This window comes from Pan paniscus, chromosome 14 (assembly GCF_029289425.2).
Source record: "Pan paniscus chromosome 14, NHGRI_mPanPan1-v2.0_pri, whole genome shotgun sequence".
NCBI lineage: Eukaryota > Metazoa > Chordata > Mammalia > Primates > Hominidae > Pan > Pan paniscus.
In genome coordinates this window covers 53,740,716-53,760,888 of record NC_073263.2, presented here as the reverse complement: position 1 = coordinate 53,760,888, position 20,173 = coordinate 53,740,716, and the positions used below count along the sequence as shown (strand labels likewise).

At 44.1% G+C, this 20,173-nt stretch overlaps 1 protein-coding gene across 4 annotated transcripts in view; it reads right to left on the bottom strand.

Moving 5' to 3' along the window:
- Positions 1 to 14,703, bottom strand: part of THSD1 (thrombospondin type 1 domain containing 1) — a 29,318-nt gene extending 14,615 nt beyond the window's left edge. The window contains exons 1-3 of one of the 4 annotated variants that reach the window (XM_008959565.4): positions 14,368 to 14,703; positions 10,877 to 11,029; positions 5,564 to 6,529 (exon numbers count right to left, since the gene is read on the bottom strand). In XM_008959565.4, the coding sequence (XP_008957813.3) occupies positions 5,564 to 6,529; positions 10,877 to 10,934 (1,024 nt within the window). In that variant the 5' untranslated portion in view covers positions 10,935 to 11,029; positions 14,368 to 14,703. The remainder of the gene's footprint in view (positions 1 to 5,563; positions 6,530 to 10,876; positions 11,030 to 14,367) is intronic. The other 3 variants (XM_003807450.4, XM_055096819.2, XM_003807451.4) reach the window with 3 other exon arrangements.
- Between the last annotated feature and the right edge of the window lie 5,470 nt (positions 14,704 to 20,173).

The following is a 20,173-nucleotide window of genomic DNA, read 5'->3' as shown; positions in this document are numbered from 1 at the left end:
CCTGAGTAGCTGGGACTACAGGCACGTGCCACCATGCCCGGCTAATTTTTGTATATTTGGTAGTGATGAGGTTTCACTATGTTGGCCAGGATGGTCCTCAATCTCCTGACCAAGTGATTCACCCACCTCGGCCTCTCAAAGTGCTGGGATTACAGGCGTGAGCCACCGCAGCCGGAAAAATCTTAATGTCAAAAAAATCTCATTTTGAAATGTTGTGTTATTTTCCCTTGAAAGTAAAATCATAGGCCAGGCACGGTGGCTCATGCCTGTAATCCCAGGACTTTGGGAGTCCGAGGCAGGCGGATCACAAGGTCAGGAGTTCGAGATCATCCTGGCTAACACGGTGAAACCCCGTCTCTACTAAAAATACAAAAAATTAGCCGGGCGTGGTGGCGGGCGCCTGTAGTCCCAGCTACTCAGGAGGCTGAGGCAGGAGAATGGCGTTAACCCAGGAGGCGGAGCTTGCGGTGAGCCGAGATCGCGCCACTGCGCTCCAGCCTGGGGGAGAGAGTGAGACTCCTCTCAAAAAAAAAAAAAAAAAAAGTAAAATCATAGCATGTAGGATACCAAACAATAAAACAAAATGAACGTTTAAGCTAAGCTTTTATGTCTCCATTTCTAAATCAAATTAATCAAACAGTAAACACAGGAAATCACTCAAAGCAATGATCAAATTTAAGTAGGCAAATATTTGTAAATGTCTTAAGTAACTCCATCTGATCCCTGAGATCTCCGCTAATAACTCTGAGGAAAATACTTGGCAAAATGGGAACTCATTAGATAACTGTAGTTCATATGTTAGAAATGAAGAGCAAAATGACCAATACTCCAAATAGTCCTACTTCATGAATGAAAGGCTGTTTTGTTTTGTCTTGTTTAGACATCCATACATGTGCTCACACTACATAACAAACCTGTTTGTCCAGGCTAAATGCCTTTCAGCCTATTATAGAGGGTTTTAATTTTGAATAAGCAAAATATGCCTTAAATGTGAAAAGGGAGGTTTGTTTCTACCCATAAAGCTATCTGAAGGAATACAGCTTTGAAATATTCACATCTGCAAGGCATTTTGTTCAAGAAACCAAGGTAACTAAACAAATCACGATTATAAGAAAATTCTATAGACATAAGGGAGTAGCTATAAGCAGTAGGAAGAGCAGTAGCACCTGGGATAAGCAGTTCAGATTTTCTTTGCATAGACAAGGCTTCCTTATATTGAACAAATCATACTTATGCTTGGGCCTGTGGGCTCCCAAGTGGTTACGGGTGTTCCAAGAGATGGGTGGCACAAAATGAAACAGTAAGTTAAGGAGGAAAAAACAGAGCCTTTTTTTTTTTTCAATCTAAAAGCTTTGTAGTGTTTAATACATGGATTGACAGTCAATTGCATAGAAGGCAGTTACAGAATAGTGGTCAAATTAAACTCCCAAGCTAGTCTACCTGGATTTGTGTTCTGACCCTTCTATTTAAACACCATTGACCTTGGACAAATTACTAACCTTTCTGTGCCTCCATTTCATCACCTATAAAATTGACAATGTAATGAAATGAGTTGAACTCATAAACTTGTTATGAGGACTATATGGGTTAATATCCATAAAACAGTTAGAACAGTGCCTGATGCAAAGTAATCACTATGTAAATATTTATCCCATTAAGTGGAATAAAGATTATAAATAGTCATTTTTGGTAAATCCATTATGTATTTGCTATCAATTGTTATTTACATATTATCCTAAGATCCTCAGACATATTTGGAAGAAGAGACAAACATAAAAACACAGAAATCAAGACCATCCTGACCAACATGGTGAAACCCCGTCTCTACTAAAAATACAAAAATTAGCCGGGCATGGCGGTGCATGCCTGTACTCCCAGCTACTTGGGAGGCTGAGGCAGGAGAATTGCTAGAACCCGGGAGGTGGCAGCTGCAGTGAGCCCAGATCGCACCACTGCACTACATCCTGGGCGACAGAGCGAGACTCCATCTCAAAAACAAAAAACAAAAACAAACAAACAAAAAACTATTATTCTAGTTTCAAAAGGAACTAATAAATTCAGTGTGAGTCAGTGGCTTACACAAGTTATGGTGAGTCCCTAAATGGTACCATTTGGCAAAAAAGACACTCTTTACTGGTCAGAGATAGAAAATAAAAGGAGAACCCAGTTCAGTCATAAATTTTATACTAAAAACACAGGAAGTCACTGAGGTTCCTGTCTCAAGCATAAATTTCATTTCTCAGACCAACAGAGTCAGAGATGGTCTGCTACACCAAGAGCCAGGGTCTCCAGGCATGTTTAGCTCCCCCAGTTACTGCCCCCAGCCCTATTGTTCTAATGTGTCTCGCAGTTGGCTGCATGGGGCAGCCCCACAGGGAGCCCCTGACTACCCTCCACCTAGACACACAGAGAACCACTCCCGTTCTGCCCTTTTCCAGCGTCTTCCTGCTGCTGCTGGTGTGGGAAAAACTCCAGCCTTTAGACATGGAATGGAAGCATCTGTGGAAAGCCCAGCAGCTGGGAAAACCACCAAGGTGGACCTCCTGCCCCCATGTGACCTTAATTAAATGGCCCCAATTTATTGACTTCCTTTGATTCATTTCTGCTAAGTTCAGTTTTTTTTTCCCCATGAATATTTTCTTTTGAAAAGGCAAGAATATTGGGCCAGGCACGGTGGCTCATGCCTGTAATCCCAGCACTTTGGGAGGCCGAGGCAGGTGGATCGCCTGAGGACAGGAGTTCAAGACCAGCCTGGCCAACATGGCAAAACCCCGTCTCTACTAAAAATACAAAATTTAGCCAGGCGTGGTGGGGCGCATCTGTAATCCCAGCTACTCAGGAGGCTGAGGCAGGAGAATCACTTGAACCTGGGAGGTGGAGTTTGCAGTGAGCCAAGATTGTGCCACTGCACTCCATCCAGCCTGGGCAACAGAGCAAGACTGTCCCAGAAAAAAAAAAAAAGAATATCTTAGATGAGTAAATTCTTTCAACCTAATTGTTTTTCTCCTAATACCTAGTTGAGACTAGCCAAATCTGAGTTCAGTTTTCACTTAGTAAGCATGTATTGAGCACCTCTGAATGTGCCAGGCATACTAAGTGGGCCAAATAAAGACCATAAAAAGCTTCATAGCAGCACGAGTCAGGTTTTGCCACCAAATGAGCTTCCCCCATCTGCTGTGCAGAGGGGATTTATAGGAGGAGAAAGATATTAAACAAGCAATGGCAGAAGTGATAAATGCCATCAAAGAGGAACGAAAAGATGCTGCCCCAGCTTCCAGGAGAGGAACTGAACCTGAGGTCATGGAAGAGTAACCCAAGTGGAGACTTGGAGGATGGGTTAATGTTAACCAGGAGAAGGAGAGAGGAGGGTGTCCTGGGCCCCAGTGCAGAGATGGTGACTGCGGGGATGTGGGGGCAGCCTGACCTTGGAAGGTTTTATGGATTTGCATCCTCATGCCTAGTGAAATGACAGGTTTTAAGAAGGAGAATAGCCTCAGCTGACCTGAATTTTAAACAATCCCTTTGGCTGCAGTGAGAGAAAGAAGTGGACAGATGGAAACCAATTAGGAATCTGTTCTGAGTCTAGGCAAGGGGTAATGGAGATTTAACCCAAGTGGTGTCACTGGAACTGGGGAGAAGTGGAGAGATTGAGACACTCAGGAGACAAAGCCATAGGACTCAGTAATGTAGCATTTATAGGAGGTAAAGAAGAGGAAGACTTCTGGCTTCTGGTTTGAACAGTAAGATGGTTGGTGAAGTCCTACACTGAGAAGCAGTGTTAGGGGGTACAAGGATGAGTCTTAGTCCAGAAATGCTGCTTCTGAGGTGCCAGGGAGACATCTGAGGGATGCAGCACCTGGAGGCAGGGAACGAGCAGGGAAGAGACGTCCATCTGGAGCCATCAGCATCAAGGCTAATCACCTGGCAAGTGTGTGAAGAGTAAATGAGAAGGCAACCAGCACTTAACGGAGATAGGCAGTGGAACTGGTGGGCCAAGGAGACTGTGAAGAAGCAAGCAGGGAGGTGGGAGGTGAGCAGGGCGAGTGTGGTGTCACAGAATCAAGGTCAATGAAGACACTGGGTGAAGTGTGCCTGGATTTGGAGTCCTGTACCTCATTTGTTGTGTAGAACAGGAGCAAGACCTGGCCTGGGTGACATGCTGAGCAACATGCAGGCCCTGCCAAGGGTGAAAGCATGATCCACCCACGGTGGCATCAGGCCACCATGATGTAACCTTGTCACTCAGCCTTAGCAACTTGGGTGCAGTGGGTGGCTGGCAGATGGCTGGATACAGGCAGAGCTGGGGTGTGTCCTGGCAGGCGTATCAAAAGGACGAGGCTAAGGAGTTTAGGATATTGGCAGGAGGGTGGTTAAAGGGATGAACCATGGAATCTAAGCTGGATAGAAAAGGAAGTGCAAGGAGGGAAGTGGCCAGTGGCGGAGGAGAAAGCCAAAGGAAAGGGACTTAAGGAGAGGAAGTGGGTAAATTTGCAGCAAGGAACACTGGGGGTTACAAAGTCAGGCTTGTGTAGTCAGGGGACACTGGGCTTACCAGGGATAAAGATAAAAAGCGGGCTGGGCGCAGTGGCTCATGCCTGCAATCCCAGCACTTTGGGAGGCTGAGGCATGTGGATCACAAGGTCAGGAGATCGAGACCATCCTGGCTAACACAGTGAAACCCCGTCTCTACTAAAAATACAAAAATTAGCCGGGCATGGTGGTGGGCGCCTGTAGTCCCAGCTACTCAGAAGGCTGAGGCAGGAGAATGGCATGAACCCGGGAGGCGGAGCTTGCAGTGAGCCGAGATCGCGCCACTGCACTCCATCCAGCCTGGGCGACAGAGCGAGACTCTGTCTCAAAACAAAACAAAACAAAACAAGATAAAAAACGAACGAGACCATTTCTGCCAAATTAAACTACTTAATAAGACCAGACTTTCCCCCAAGAAAAGGGAAAGAAATGCAAAGAGCAGCATAGGGAATTAATGGAATTGTCATAACCCTGTTTCTTCATGATTAGGTGGGGCATTACACAAAGAATACAGAATCCCAATACATTTTTAGAACTCTTGCTTTGATTTCTCACTAAAAAGGCCGCATTCCTATAATGAATGACTTAAGAGAAGAGACATGCTCAGCTAGAGGAGGACAGAAGTTGCTAATTTGGGATTTGGCTTTGAATTCCAATAATCTCTGCCATTAACTTACCATATGATTTAATAATGGGATTTTAAAAATCTAATATAATGTTTATTCAGCACTTCCTAAATGCCAGGCACTATCCTGAGAGTGTTACATGTTGATTTCGTTCAATCTCCACGACTCTGAAGTATGTACTTGTATTGCCCCTATTTTACTGATGGGGAAATGAGACGTAAAGAGGTTAAGTAGGTTTACCAGTACTCTTAATTTTTCAGCTAAGGGTGATAATGCCAATTGGTACATTATAAGGCATGAACCATAAAAATGATGGTACAATTCACCTAAAGTTCACCTAAATTCTAAATAATTTTGATTACATGAAGGATTTGATTTAAAATGTTAAAAAAAATCTCAATACAAACCTTTATTTCTCTGAATTAGCATGCACTCCTTCTCCTTTGCAGAAAAATGGCTTCTGCTTGAAATGCCAAAGTCAAAGCAGTACTTATTCTTCCCCATGTCAAACAAAGTACAGTTAAAAATTGTCCTCCTCTCTCCCAGGGGCAGGCTGTTTTCAGCCAAGTGAATGGTCCTCTTCCCAGGGTATCTGGGGGCCTCCTTGAAGACAGTGACCACTCCTTGGACGAAGGTGCATGGTGGAGGCAGCACCGTCACCTCTACCCCAGACTCACATGTGAGTTCTGGCACCATCACCAGTTTGTATCCAAATTTCTGGGCCAGGTCAATGGGTCCTGTGGAGGTAATGACTGAGTCTCGCCCAAGCAGCTTCAGCACCACGGTGACATAGGCTTCTGGCCCCAAGGGTGCACAGCCAAACTCAACCCACTGACCTTGAGCAAGTTCTGTCCTTTTGCTGGTTCTTATTTCCAGCGGCTGTCTTGAATTTCTTCTTGCCTCAGGAAGACTGTTGGTGAAGATGACATCCACTACGATGTTGGGCTTGTCCACAGGAAACGGGCACAGTGGTTGACTGGTAAACAGGCCCACTTGGAAGGTGCCTTCTGCTGCCTTGGCACTCCTATTCAAGTCAACATGAAAGACAGGCCATTCCACCTTCAGAAAGGCACTTTTCTCCCACCAGGGGAATGGAGTGCTGTTGCCTGTTGCTTCTGGAGTCATTGTGAACCAGTAGTCACCAGCCTCCTTGAAATAGAAGCACTCAAACTTGAGTGTTCCCTGGGACTGGTTGGTCAGGAGGTACTTGGTAGTTACAGTCTGATTGGTGTTGGCCTCCAACAGCAGGACAGATACATTCCTCAGTGTCCCATTAGCACCATCAAAATACTGGAAATCCACATACACTGTGTCGTTGCTTAGTGCTACATGGCCTGGCTCTCTCAAGAGAAGATATTCAGCTTCTCCAAGAACTGAAATGAAGTGGTCAGAATTGGTTTTTAAAAGGTGCATTTGAGAAGAACTATTAGTGACATTGATGAAAACAGAATTTTTAAATATTTTTTTTGAGACAGGGTCTCATGCTGTCAACGAGGCTAGAGTGCAGTGGCGCAATCACTGCTCGCTGTACCCCTAACATCTTGGGCTCAAGCGATCTCCCACCTCGCCCTCACGAATAGCTGGGACTACAGGCACATGCCACCACACCCAGCTAATTTTCTTTTTGTAGAGACTGGTTTCAAACTCTTGGGCTCAAGCAATCCTTCCACCTCAGACTCTCAAACTGCTAAGATTATAGACATGAGCCACTGCACCCAGCAGAAAACAGCATTTTAGACAAGAGAAGTTAGAACTGAGCCAGGGATGATGTAAAATGATACTGAGCACAGATCCTGGAAGCTGGCCATTGTGCTCTTTCCATGGAAGTGGTTCTGTTCCTTCTTCATCTTTCATAGTTAGGTTTAAAATAATTAGTGGTAAATACTCTGAATTCACAACATTCAACAATGTGATATATCTGCAATGAAAATCTATACAGCCAGAATAATAATTTTTAGGATTAAAAACCCAGTATCTCATATTGTTAATCAAAGATTCTGGTGTTTAGATATTTGGGGAAAATGGATATACAGTGAAGAGAAAGCTTGATTTAAATGACACAATACAAATTGTTCTGGATTATTTTAAATGTAAGACCCTAAATTTATTTCAAAGTTATTATTTACTGATATTCAAGACAAGCACTGGGGAATTTTTACCAATAAAGGAATCAGTGTCCTCAGTTTGTATGAGGCAGACATATTTAGATGGATAAGAAATGTTGACACTTTATGCTGCATGGATAACCGAAGGGATAGGGTGAACATTTCTGAAATAACTAGGCTTGTCCTTGGCAATTTAATGACATTACAGCAACTTTTATTTGCCTAAATAGGACAGATGACTACTACTTCTCAAGTATCATTCTGTAAGGATCAATCATATCTTTTAAAAAGAGACCCAGCAGAGCAGCCTAAGTGAAAAGTGCAAAGAATAGACACACAAGAATCCTTGTTTCTATTTTGAATCCTATCCAAATATATATCAAAGGAGGCAGAATTTGCCAATACAACAGTCAGCTGGCCCGTGGCTAGGGTAAGAAACAGTTCTAGATGTAAGGGATTGAAGTTCCCTTTAGGTTTGAAAAACAACTTGTGGAAGTATGAATTTATTATTCTTATTATATATGCCTCATGAATATATATGTCCAAAGGGGCCCATGTGTTTTTTTGTTTGGGGTTGCAGTCTTTAAAATACCCTTATATATATGCAATCAATGATTATTAGAATCAGCACATGAATACCTTGGCACACAGAGGAGTTTTTAATTAGCACAGCATTTCACCTAGTTCTCATTTGAGATGAGGTGAAATAAAAGACATAAAACTTGGATGACTTGAATGCTTGATTATCACTTGTTTGAAAACCATAATAGGATAAAGTTCTTTTTTTCTCCAATTAAGCAAAAACAAGTTGAGGGATATTCCCTTTTGTTTGAAGATGACTCAAAGTTGAGGAAGGTGGCTGATTCTGGTGCAGCTTGTGTACTGGATCAGACCCAACCTGGTACCTTTCTTGAACTACTGTGTAAAGAGACCCCAGCACTTACCACAGCCCAAGCAAGTGCTTAAGACTGAGAACAAAGTCATACTAATTTGGATCTGAAGGGGGCAGGATGGTTCTGTGGTCCATTTAAGAATAAGAGGCATAAACCACTTAGTTAACTAATGAAAGTCTATTGCAGGCTGGTCCGATGGTAGCAGGTTATCAGAACTTATTAACATTAGTGTCACCAAAGTTGGTATATGACCCCCAACTACTAAATTTGACTGGCTTAAAAAAATAAAAAAGCAGTCTATTGTGTATGACAGGGATTGTCAGTGAAGCAGATCAGATTCTGATTGATGGGAGCCAGTCAATGAAAAAGACACACATGCCCCATTGGAAATGGAAAACAAAGATGCAATTGATGAGTTCCAGCAGCAGCAGATAGGAGGTATGTACTAGAGGGAGAATTTGCTACTTTAGAGCTCCTGTTAGAAAACTACAATTTGGGCCAGGCACGGTGGCTCACACCTGTAATCTCAGCACTCTGGGAGGCCGAGATGGGTGGATCACCTGAGGTCAGGAGTTCAAGACTGGCCTGGCCAACATGGTGAAACCCTGACTCTACTAAAAATACAAAAATTAGCTGGGCATGGTGGTGGGCGCCTGTAATCTCAGCTACTCAGGAGGCTGAGGCAGGAGAATTGCTGGAACCCGGGAAGTGGAGGGTGCAGTAAGCCGAGATTGCACCATTGCACTCCAACCCGGGCCGACAACAGCGAGACTCCATCTCAAAAAAACAAACAAACAAAAAACTACAATTTGGTTCTACCACATCCTGACTACTGTAATATACAGGTAATGCTATATTTTGATCAGTATTAAGTAGAGATAAAGCAGGGTAAAACAGATCTACGACAATACCTACTTTTTTTATTTTATCAGTGGCTTGTGCACTCAACTTCTATGCTCTTTTTTATGCTCATTCAACTTTCATTTTCATATTCCAGTAAGAAATTTTGCTATTAACAACAAACACCCTTGTATAATTTGTTTAAATGGAGAATTTCGATGCTTTATTTATCATTATGAAACCAAGAACACATACTTTTTTGTAGAATGCTGTTACATGTAGAGTAATCTGTGTTTTTTTGTTTTTGTTTTTTTGTTTGTTTGTTTTTGAGACGGACTTTTGCTCTTGTTGCCCAGGCTGGAGTGCAGTGGCATGATCTCGGCTCACCACAACCTCCGCCTCCCGGGTTCAAGTGATTCTCCTGCCTCAGCCTCCCAAGTAGCTGAGATTACAGGTGCGTCCCACCACATCCAGCTAATTTTTGTATTTTTAGTAGAAACGGGGTTTCACCATGTTGGCCAAGATGGTCTCAATCTCTTGACCTCGTGATCTGCCCGCCTCGGCTTCCCAAAGTGCTGGGATTACAGGCGTGAGCCACTGCATCCAGCCAGAGTAATCGGTTTTTAAGAAGGGATAAATTACTTTTTTTTTTTTTTTGAGACAGAGTCTCGCTCTGTCACACAGGCTAGAGTGCAGTGGTGCGATCTCGGCTCACTGCAAGCTCTGCCTCCCGGGTTCACGCCATTCCCTGCCTTAGCCTTCCGGGTAGCTGGGACTACAGGCACCTGCCACCACATCCGGCTAATTTTTTTGTATTTTTAGTAGAGATGGGGTTTCACTATGTTAGCCAGGGTGGTCTTGGTCTCCTGACCTGGTGATCCGCCCACCTCGGCCTCCCAAAGTGCTGGGATTACAGGCATGAGCCACCGCGCCCGGCCAAATTACTTTAAAATAAATGAATCCCACATTGGCTTTCCTTAAATCAGGTGTCTTCTTGTATAAATAAACTTCTTAGAAAAGAAAAGACTGAGAAAGGAGGTCTACTGAATGAAATGAACAGCACAGGCTCTGGTCCATTTAACCAGCTATGCCATTCACATTACACAAGCCAGTGTCCTCTATATCTTGGATCACAATTTCTTTACCAAACTCAAAAACAACTTCCACTGCCATGCAATCAACTGCTTAGATGTCTATGAAATATTTGGAAATCAACAAAAGTAGTGAAGATTATATCATATTGTTGACTCTATTGTTCAGTAGTTGTATAAAGCTCTCTGAGAAATGAACTCAATTTTTAGTTGAAACGAATGACGAGAACAGACTTTAAGCACCTACTATGTGCTCATTCAGGGTGTTTTGCATTCTTGATATTATCATAACAACCCTGTCAAGTCAATATTATTGCTGAGATTGAAAGAGATTAAGAAACTTTTCTAAGAGCACGCAACTTTCAAGGATTGAAATTCAGATTGGGTCCAAATGTATGTTAGCACCAAAACTCTGTCAAGTGAAATCTTATGTAGAACCCTAATATACACAACATCATTGCATATGTGTATGAAGTGATTTATCACACTGAATTACTGGGGAATCAAAGAGAACTCAAGGTAACATGCTTGCCTCCAATTTGTTAAAATTTGAGAGAGTTGGTTTTTTTATTTTTTTAAGAGTTAAAAATATAAAATGAAATACGAATCAATCATGCAGAATCACTGAAGCATAAGAGAACCCAGGGTTGCAAGGGTCACAGTTGAGAAAGCACTGCACTATATACCCCACCCTGCCTCCTTCATGAAGAGTCATCAACATCAATGCATTTATAATGTCATATTTATGTCTTATTGCTACCAATAGCGTTAAGTATACTCACAATACTCACCATAGTCACAGAGTACCACCAACAATAGATTTGAAAAGTCTTTCAACATTGGTTTCATTCTGATTGACAAAATCCCAGGTCTTTAGTCTCCTCATGTCCTTTCTCACGTCCAGATTGTGATTTTTTTTCCCCAAAAACACCTGAAATTAGAACCTCAAAAAATGATGGCTCCGTTCAATGTGATTGATAAAATAGTAATCATTAAATGACAAAACCATTCTAAAACTCAAACTTTCTAAGTGATATTGAAAGGAAACTAGAGAGGACACTAATTTTCCCTGGGGCAATGACTTATAATTATACAAGCCCTTTTCATTCCATTATAACTCACAGGTCAAGAATATGCAGGTATGCCTAACACCCACTAAGATTATCTTTGCACAACACCAAAGTCTCTTCTCTTTACAGCACATCCTGACGTGGAGAGTTTATTGTTATTTGCTTAATTTTATCAAAGTTAATAGCCAATTTGGATACATTTTCACATTATTTATCTGCTTGGCATTTCACACTGATCAATTTACTAAATTTCTGCTAAACTTTAATTTAGCATTGTGCTGTGTATACCCAAATGCTCCCTGCCTGGCATCCACAAATGGGCTAACATTTCCTTGCACAGTTGGTGTGTTACCAAGATTGCTTCATTTATCAATTCCTAGGAGCTACATCCAAGTGATCAAAGCTTTTTTAAAAAAAAGATACCCCAGAATACTACAATTAAATGTGAACTCCATGTGGCCCTGACTTCCCTTGTTTAGGGCAGCCTAAGGAGAAAACAGACAAAAAACAATCATCTTCATCAGTCCTGCAATACTTGTTGCTGCTGGTATGCATCACGAGATCGGTGGTTCACACAGCAATCTTCCCAGTCTACCTAAGAGGGCAGGAAAGACCTTGCTGGCCTGTGGTTCAGTTATTTGTTGGAAAAAGCACTTATTTTATTTTATTTATTTATTTAGAGATGGAGTCTCACTCTGTCGCCTAGGCTGGAGTACAGTGGCGAGATCTCGGCTCACTGCAAGCTCCGGTTCCCGGGTTCACGCCATTCTCCTGCCTCAGCCTCCCGAGTAGCTGGGACTACAGGCGCCCACCACCATGCCCAGCTAATTTTTGGTATTTTTAGTAGAAACGGGGTTTCATCGTGTTAGGCAGGATCTCGATCTCCTGACCTCGTGATCTGCCCATCTCAGCCTCCCAAAGTGCTGGGATTACAGGCGTAAGCCACCGCACCCAGCTGGAAAAGGCACTTATTTTTATATAGACTATTCAACTATAGAATAAGATACTGGGCATTTAAGACAGTTCTTTCATACTAGAGTCTAGCAAACTATGTATTAATATTAAATATAACCAAATATATACTTTCTTAATGTTTATGGTCCCCCCCATTATTCACATTTTTTTTTTTTTTTTTTTTTTTTTTAGACAGAGTCTTGCTCTGTCACCCAGCCTGGAGTGCAGTGGCATGATCTTGGCTCACTGCAACCTCCACCTCCCAGGTTCAAGTGATTGTCCCACCTCAGGCTTCTGAGTAGCGGGGATTATAGGTGTGCACCACCACGCTTGGCTAATTTTTGTATTTTTAGTAGAAACGGTGTTTCAACACGTTGGCCAGGCTGGTCTCAGATGTCTGGCCTCGTGATCTGCCCACCGTGGCCTCCCAAAGTGCTGGGATTACAGGCGTGAGCCACCACACCCAGCCCACAGTTAATCATTTTAATAAGCAAGTATATTATATTCCAAATACATGTTACATCTTTTCAGATAAGAGCACAAATTAGTGGAATTAAGAAGACTGATTGAAATAAGCCAGAATTCAATGGAAGGGAAACTGGTGTGTCTTATTAGCTTTCTTTCAGCAAGAGCTGCTGAACAAAGGAAATACTGTACTTCCTGAAAGGGAAACAGAGATTTGAAGTGTAACTATGCAGATGATTAGGGCTCCTTCCTCTTCCCCGCCACCCCCACCCAAAAAAAAAGAAAAGAAAGGAAAGAAGAAGAAAATTGTTTTGGGTGGAATTAGCCACAGACTTGACCCAATTCTTTCCGAGAACATGGACTGGGAAACCTGGCCAAAGTCAGCCAGTAAGATCCTTGCAGAACACATCACATCACTTGGGCAAGTGTGAGCACTTAAGACAATTACAATGCTTCTTTTAAGTCACTGAGACCTGGTAACCAAACTAAGAAGAAGCAAGCTCCCAAAAGTTGAACTGGCTTCTCTCAGATTTGTTTGCTTCCACCACAATAACATTTTTATTTTTGGAGCCCCAAATCATTACTGATTTACTGATTATAACACATTTTCTTTCTTATGAAAATGATCGGTAAAACATAGAATGGTGAGACAATCTATATTTAGAGCTGAATGGAAAAAGACTTATAAAACAGACCAGCCTACTTGTCAATCATAATATGGAATATGATCATAACATTAGTCATAATATGTCTCTTTAATTTCTTTCTACCTTGCTTATTTTCTTTCAACATGTTGTTCCCAATACCTCGACTGACTTCTTACAATGTTTGCATTGAGAATTGTTCTAAGAAATTAAGAACTTAGATATATTTTATACACATTTGAAAATACTTCTACCTAGCATTCTTGCATGTAAACTTTAGAGACAAATTCTAAATGCATCAGCTGAGAAGGTGGGGAAAAGTTGTGAATATTCTCAACGGCTAACAGCATCACCCAACCTGAGACCCCATGTTTTTGCTGAAACCAGCTAGGACAAACGCTTCTAAATCTCCCTTCATAGCTGCAGAAAAAGTAAATGAATTACACTAATGTCCATGGGACCAATGATTCGTGAAAGAATAAAATGGAAAACGAAGCAGTTATTTTGTCCCTTCTGACCAACATGCACATGCTTGTGTGTATATATACGAATAATATTTATTGGGAGGAAATCTCTAGTTCTAAAGCAGCTCGTGTAAACAGGCTTCATTTATCTGTTCATTCGAGTTTGCTCTGCCCTGGTCCCACAGGTTGGGTGCAGCGTTCCTGGGACGCCCTGGCTCGCCCCATCTACTCAGCTTCCCAAATGCCCGCAAGCCCAGTTCACGCCTGGAAGTCTACCCCTCGCGTCGTCAGCTTAAAGCCCTCCTTAATGAGGACCGTCTTTAATTTAATTTAATCCTTGTATTTCATACTTTTTGTATATCAGAAAGGATTTCTTTTTGGAAAGAAACAGTAGCTCAAGACGAGATTTTTCAAGGTTCTGTGGCCAGTCTCAGTCACTCGGCAACATCTGAGCCAGGGCAGAGCCAGGTTCACTTAAATTCGGGACTCCGAAGTGTGGAGACCAATACCCCTTAAAAGCGTCCCCTGGGGCCGAGGCGGGTGTGGGGAGGGGCCGCCACCGTCCACCTGCGCCTTCAGGCTGCGGTGAGGTGGCAGAGTCCGGAGGCATTTCCCGACCCCAGAGGAGCCTCCAAGAGTCTCGCGGCACGGGCGCGAACACCAGGATGCGGAGGGCGCTTCTTACCTTTCGAGACTGACGGGCAGCGACCCCAGGCCGTCCGGGCGCGTGGCGAGGCGGACGGGAAGCCTCAGGGGCGGCGAGGTAGAGCGCCAAGCATCCCGCGTCCCAGACTGCACGCCCTGACCCCGCGGCGTTCGGCTCCCACAGCCCCGCCCGGGCCCGCCCCCGACGGCGTGAGGAGGGCGGGCACCGGGAGGGCGGGGGGCACACGGGACCGGGCGTGGTCGGTTCCCGCCCCTTCTGGGCAGCGCATCCTTTCCTGCCCGTCCCCCGCTCGCCAGCTGCTGGACAGGAAACAGGCAGGAAACGCGCGCAGGCCAAGGTCCTGCGGGAGGGGGTGCGGCCCCGGCAGACGCAGGTCCCCTCAACACACACCCGCGTCCACAGCACACAGCCGGACCAGGGGTTTAACGAAGGACGAGCGAGCAATCTCCTGACACTTCACATTCAATCACTTCTACTCTAGTGTCATTTTCTTCAGGGAGACCAAAAAAATAAGTCCTTGAAGTGGCACAGCATGTGGGCTGTAAACTTGCTTTCCCAAATGTCACTGAAGAGTTTCAAAAGAACATAGTTCAGGTAAAGTGCATCTCCATTTTCTTTCCCTGGGGTCAGAATTGGTTATTAAAAATAACTAAACATTTTAAAAACTCTACTCTGCAAGTGTTAAAGTTCTTTTTATAGGAATGTGAATTAGTTCAGCCACTGTGGAAAGCAGTTTGGAGATTTCTCAACTAAAAACAGATCATTCGACCCAGCAATCCCATTACTGGGTGTATGCCCAAAGGAAAATAAATCATTCTGCCAAAAAGACACCTGCACTATGTTTATCACAGTACTATTTACAATAGCAAAGACATGGAATCAACCTAGGTGCCCATCAACAGTAGACTGGGTAAAGAAAATGTGGTACATACACACCACGAAATACTAAACAGCCATAAAAAAAGAACAAAATCACGTCCTTTGTAGCAACATGGATGCAGTTGGAGGACATTATCCTAAGTGAATTAACATAGGAACAGAAAACCAAACACCGAATGTTCTCACTTATAAGTGGGAGCTTAAACAACGGGTACTCATGGACATAAAGATGGCAACAACAGACACTGGAGACTCCAAGTCAAGGGAGGGAGAGAAAGGGGCAAGGGCTGAAAAACATCCTATTGGGTACTGTGTCCGGAATTGGTGGGTTCTTGGTCTTTCTGACTTCAAGAATAAAGCTGCGGACCCTCGCGGTGAGTGTTACAGTTCTTAAAGGCGGCCTGTCCGGAGTTTGTTCCTTCTGATGTTCGGATGTGTTCAGAGTTTCTTCCTTCTGGTGGGTTCGTGGTCTCGCTGGTTCAGGAGTGAAGCTGCGGACCTTCGCCATGAGTGTTACAGCTTTTAAGGCGGCGCGTCTGGAGTTGTTCGTTCCTCCCGGTGTGTCCGTAGTCTCGCTGGCTTCAGAAGTGAAGCTGCAGACCTTCGCAGTGAGTGTTACAGCTCATAAAGGCAGTGTGGACCCAAAGAGTGAGTAGCAGCAAGATTTATTGCAAAGAGCCAAGGAACAAAGCTACCACGCTCTGCAAGGGAACCCCAGCGAGTTGCCACTGCTGGCGCGTGCAGCCTGCTTTTATTCTCTTATCTGGCCCCACCCACATCCTGCTGATTGGTTCATTTTACAGAGAGCGGAGTGGTCTGTTTTGACAGGGGGCTGATTGGTGCATTTACAATCCCTGAGCTAGACACAAAGGTTCTCCACGTCCCCACTACATTAGCTAGATACAGAGTGTCCACACAAAGGTTCTCCAAGTCCCCACAAGAGTAGCTAGATACAGTGTCCATTGGTGCATTCACAAACCCTGAGCTAGACACAGGGTGCTGATTGGTGTGTTTACAAACCTTGAGCCAGATAGAGTGCCGACTGGTGTATTTACAATCCCTTAGCTAGCCATAAAGGTTCTCCAAGTCCCCACCAGTGAGGAGCCTAGCTGGCTTCACCCAGTGGATCCCGCACCGGGGCTGCAGGTGGAGCTGCCTGCCAGTCCCACGCCCTGTGCCCGCACTCCTCAGCCCTTGGGTGGTCAATGGGACTGGGCACTGTGGAGCAGGGGGTGGTGCTCGTCAGGGAGCTCGGGCCTCAGAGGAGCCCATGGAGGGTGGGGGAGGCTCAGGCATGGCGGGCTGCAGGTCCCGAGCCCTGCCCTGCTCGGGGAGGCAGCTAAGGCCCTGCGAGAAATCGAGCGCAGCGCCGGTGGGCTGGCACTGCTGGGGGACCCAGCACACCTTCTGCAGCTGCTGGCCCAGGTGCTAAGCCCCTCATTGCCTGGGGCTGGCAGGGCCAGCCAGCCGCTCCGAGTGCGGGCCCGCTGAGCCCACACCCACCCGGAACTCGTGCTGGCCCGCAAGCACCGCGCGCAGCCCCGGTTCCCGCCAGCGCCTCTCCCTCCACACCTCCCCGCAAGCTGAGGGAGCCAGCTCCAGCCTCGGCCAGCCCAGGAAGGGGCTCCCACAGTGCAGCAGCGGGCTGAAGAGCTCCTTAAGTGCCGCCAAAGTGGGAGCCCAGGCAGAGCAGGTGCCGAGAGCGAGTGAGGGCTGTGAGGGCTGCCAGCACGCTGTCACCTCTCAGTACTATGTTCATTATCTAGGTGACAGGATCAATAGAAGCCCAAACATCAGCAACAACATGCAATTACCCTTGTAACAAACCTGCATATGCACCCCCAAATCTAAAACTAAAATTTAAAAAAGAGTTTTAAGTTTTTGGGAAAATATGAGAGGATAGATTCCACCTTAACAGCTGTGCTTGTTAAATTGAGTAACTATGCAGTATGGTTTACCACTTGCTTTTCTTTAATGCAGAATATACCATTTGACAGCAAAACTAATATCCGGTATGCAGAATATACCATTTGACAGCAAAACTAATATCTGGTAATGGAAATCAAAGCACAGTGGTGGCCTTTGGAGAGCGATGACAGGAAAGAGGCACCAGGAAACTTTTAGGGGGCAACAGATATGTTCTACTGTTTGGAGTGTGAGTTACATGGATTTACTAAGCATTTGTTAAAACTTGTCTGACTGAAGATCTGTGCATTACAGTTTGTAAACTGTATCTCATTTTAAAAAATATTTTAAAGTATGTGACTTGCAGGTCTTTGACTCTATCACTTCATTTTTAAAAAGGTAGCACAAGTATTTACTTATATGTTACCAGAGGTATAAAATTTTCTAAGAACTTATATTGTCAGCCAGGTGCAGTGGCTCATGGCTGTAATCGCAACAATTTGGGAAACCAAGGCAGGAGGTTTGCGTGAGCCCAGTACTTTTAGACCAGCCTGGGCAAAACAGCAAGACTCCATCACCACAATAAATAAGAAATTATTTGGGAGGCCAAGGCGGGTGGATCGCTTGAGCTCAAGAGTTCAAGACCAGCCTGGACATCATGGCAAAACCCTGTCTCTACCAAAAATAGAATGTACTAGCCGGCTGTGATGGCACGTGCCTGTGGTCCCAGCTACTGGGGAGGCTGAGGCAGGAGGATCACTTGAACCCAGGTGGAGGCTTCAGTGAGCCAAGATGATGCCACTGCACAGGCTGGGTGAGACCCCATCTCAAAAAATAAAATAAATAAAAAATTAGCCAGGTGTGGTGGCATGTACCTGTTGTCCCAGCTACTCTGGAGGCTGAGGTGGGAGAATTACTTGAGCCCGAGAGGTTGGGGCTACAGAGAACAGTGATCACGCCACCGTACTCCAGCCTACGTGACAGAGTGAGACCAACCAATCTTGTCAAATAGTTACTTCTAGCAATACTAATTAAATCCATCCAAAGTTTCAAAGAAGACTTTAAGGTGATCATCCAATTTCACTGCCAGTAGAATTATCTAGTCTAATTTCCATTCACCAATTTATGCTAGGATTCTTTTTCAAATACATACCACCCAGTCCCTGGCATTTCAGTTTTAAAAGCAAAAGCTCAGTGGAAAGAGCAGGCATTGGAGTTACAAAAGTACAAAAATTATCTGGTGTGGTGGTGTGCACCTGTAGTTCCAGCCATCAGGAGGCTGAGGTGGGAGGACTGCTTGAGCCCAGAAGGCAGAGGTTGCAGTGAGCCGAGATTGTGCCACTGCGCTCCAGCCTGGGCAATAGAACCAGACCCTGTCTGAAAAAAAAAAAAAAATTATATGGGGGTATAAGGAACCCAGAACAGGATAAAACAATCTTGAAAATGAAGAGCGTATTTGGAGGACTCACACTTTCCAATTTCAGAACTTACTACAGGCTGGTTCATGCCTGTAATACCAGCACTTTGGGAAGCCAAGGCAGACGGATCACTTGAGGTCAGGAGTTTGAGACCAGCCTGACCAACAGCGAAACCCCATCTCTACTAAAAAAAAAAAAAAAAAAAAAAAAAATTAGCTGGGGATGGTGGCACACACCTGTAGTCCCAGCTACTCAGGAGGCTGAGGCAGGAGAATTGCTTGAACCCGGGAGGCGGAGGTTGCAGTGAGCCGAGAATGTGCCACTGCATTCCAGCCTGGGTGACAGAGTGAGAGTCGGTCTCAAAAAAAAAAATAACTTACTACAAAGCAGTAGTAATCAAGACAGTGTGATATTAGCAAAAAGATAGATAAATAGCTAGAATTGCAAGTTCAGAAACTCATATCTATGGTCAATTGAGTTTTTAAAAATTACTTTTTAAAACAAAAAACCCCATACGCAAGCATATGGTCAATTGTTTTTTGACAAGTGTGCCAAGACCATTTAATGGTCAACTAATGGTGCTGGCATAACCAAATAGCCACATGCAAAAGAATGAAGTTGGACCTCCTCCTTACACTGCATACAAGTAAAAAGATACACTTTTAGATAAGCCTAGATTAAATTCCAGCCCTGACACTGCAAATCTGGGTAGATTTCTTAATCCCTCCTTCCCTTCACTGTAGAAAGCATATAATAGTTATTGTGAAATATTATAGTGATTAAGTGAAACATATCGGAGGCAGCTTTCTCTGCATTAATCTTTCAGGCACATACTTTTTCCCCAAAAAGCTACTCTTCAAGGGAGGAAATCCAGGTACAAGTGGCTCTATCAATATGCTTGGTCATTTTTTAAATAACAGCTTTATTGAACTGATTGGTCAATTTTGTCTCCATTAGAATTCTTGCCAAACTGTACTGCTGTCTTTATTGGACAGTTAAGATATAGTTTAACGTTTTCAGGCCGGGCGCGGTGGCTCACGCCTGTAATCCCAGCACTTTGGGAGGCTGAGGCGGGCGGATCACGAGGTCAGGAGATCGAGACCATCCTGGCTAACATGGTGAAACCCCGTCTCTACTAAAAAAAAAAAAAAAAAGATATAGTTTAACGTTTTCTAAAAGAAGACAATATAAAAATGAAAGGAAAAAATGCTTTCAAACAAACAGTGGTATGGTCAGTATTGAACTATAACTGTTCTGGCTCTCAAAATACCTTCAGTTTTCTTTCTGGGTCAGTGACTGATCTAGTAATCTTGTGCAAATTGTATAAAATTTATACATTATCTCAATAACTCCTTTTATACAAATGGAGAGAGCTTTTATTTCTCTGGGTAATGCTCTGAGATGAAAGCTATAACTGACTCATGATTTCGTATCAGGACACAAGGAAGAAGACGAATGGCCCAATTTCCACACTGTAATAACAAGAACTTACATGTGTATAACAACTACTCTGGAGTGCTTTCCACATCATGGACATGGCCCATGCCATATTTGAGTAAGACAGAGCAGATCTCACTCAGACAGGCTAAGCCTTGACAAGTCTGGTTGAGAAACCTCTTGGG